At 65.7% G+C, this 233-nt stretch overlaps 1 protein-coding gene across 1 annotated transcript in view; it reads right to left on the reverse strand.

Moving 5' to 3' along the window:
- PHGDH (phosphoglycerate dehydrogenase) overlaps positions 1 to 233 on the reverse strand; it is a gene marked incomplete at its 5' end in the record, with an annotated part of 2,863 nt that overhangs the window by 776 nt on the left and 1,854 nt on the right. Inside the window, 1 exon segment of the mRNA XM_010024053.1 lies at positions 48 to 182. Within this exon segment, the coding sequence (XP_010022355.1) occupies positions 48 to 182 (135 nt within the window).

Raw genomic sequence — 233 nt, forward strand, 5'->3', positions numbered from 1 at the left:
GGACAGGGTCTGTGTGTGCCGGGCTGAGGTGTGGATCCCAGGGTGTCCACGCACCTTCAGCCCAGCCTCCTGGGCCAGCAGCAGGGCATTCACCAGGGTCACCTCCTTCTGCACCCCTCCAGCCAGCATGCCCACAGCCACAGCAGGCATCAGGTAGCTTCCAGCCTCCCGCAGGGATGTTCCTGGTGCACAGGGAGGGAGCAGGGTGTGGATGGGCCAGCAGCAGAGAGGTC

Source organism: Nestor notabilis, unplaced genomic scaffold (genome assembly GCF_000696875.1).
Source record: "Nestor notabilis isolate BGI_N333 unplaced genomic scaffold, ASM69687v1 scaffold14221, whole genome shotgun sequence".
Lineage (NCBI taxonomy): Eukaryota > Metazoa > Chordata > Aves > Psittaciformes > Psittacidae > Nestor > Nestor notabilis.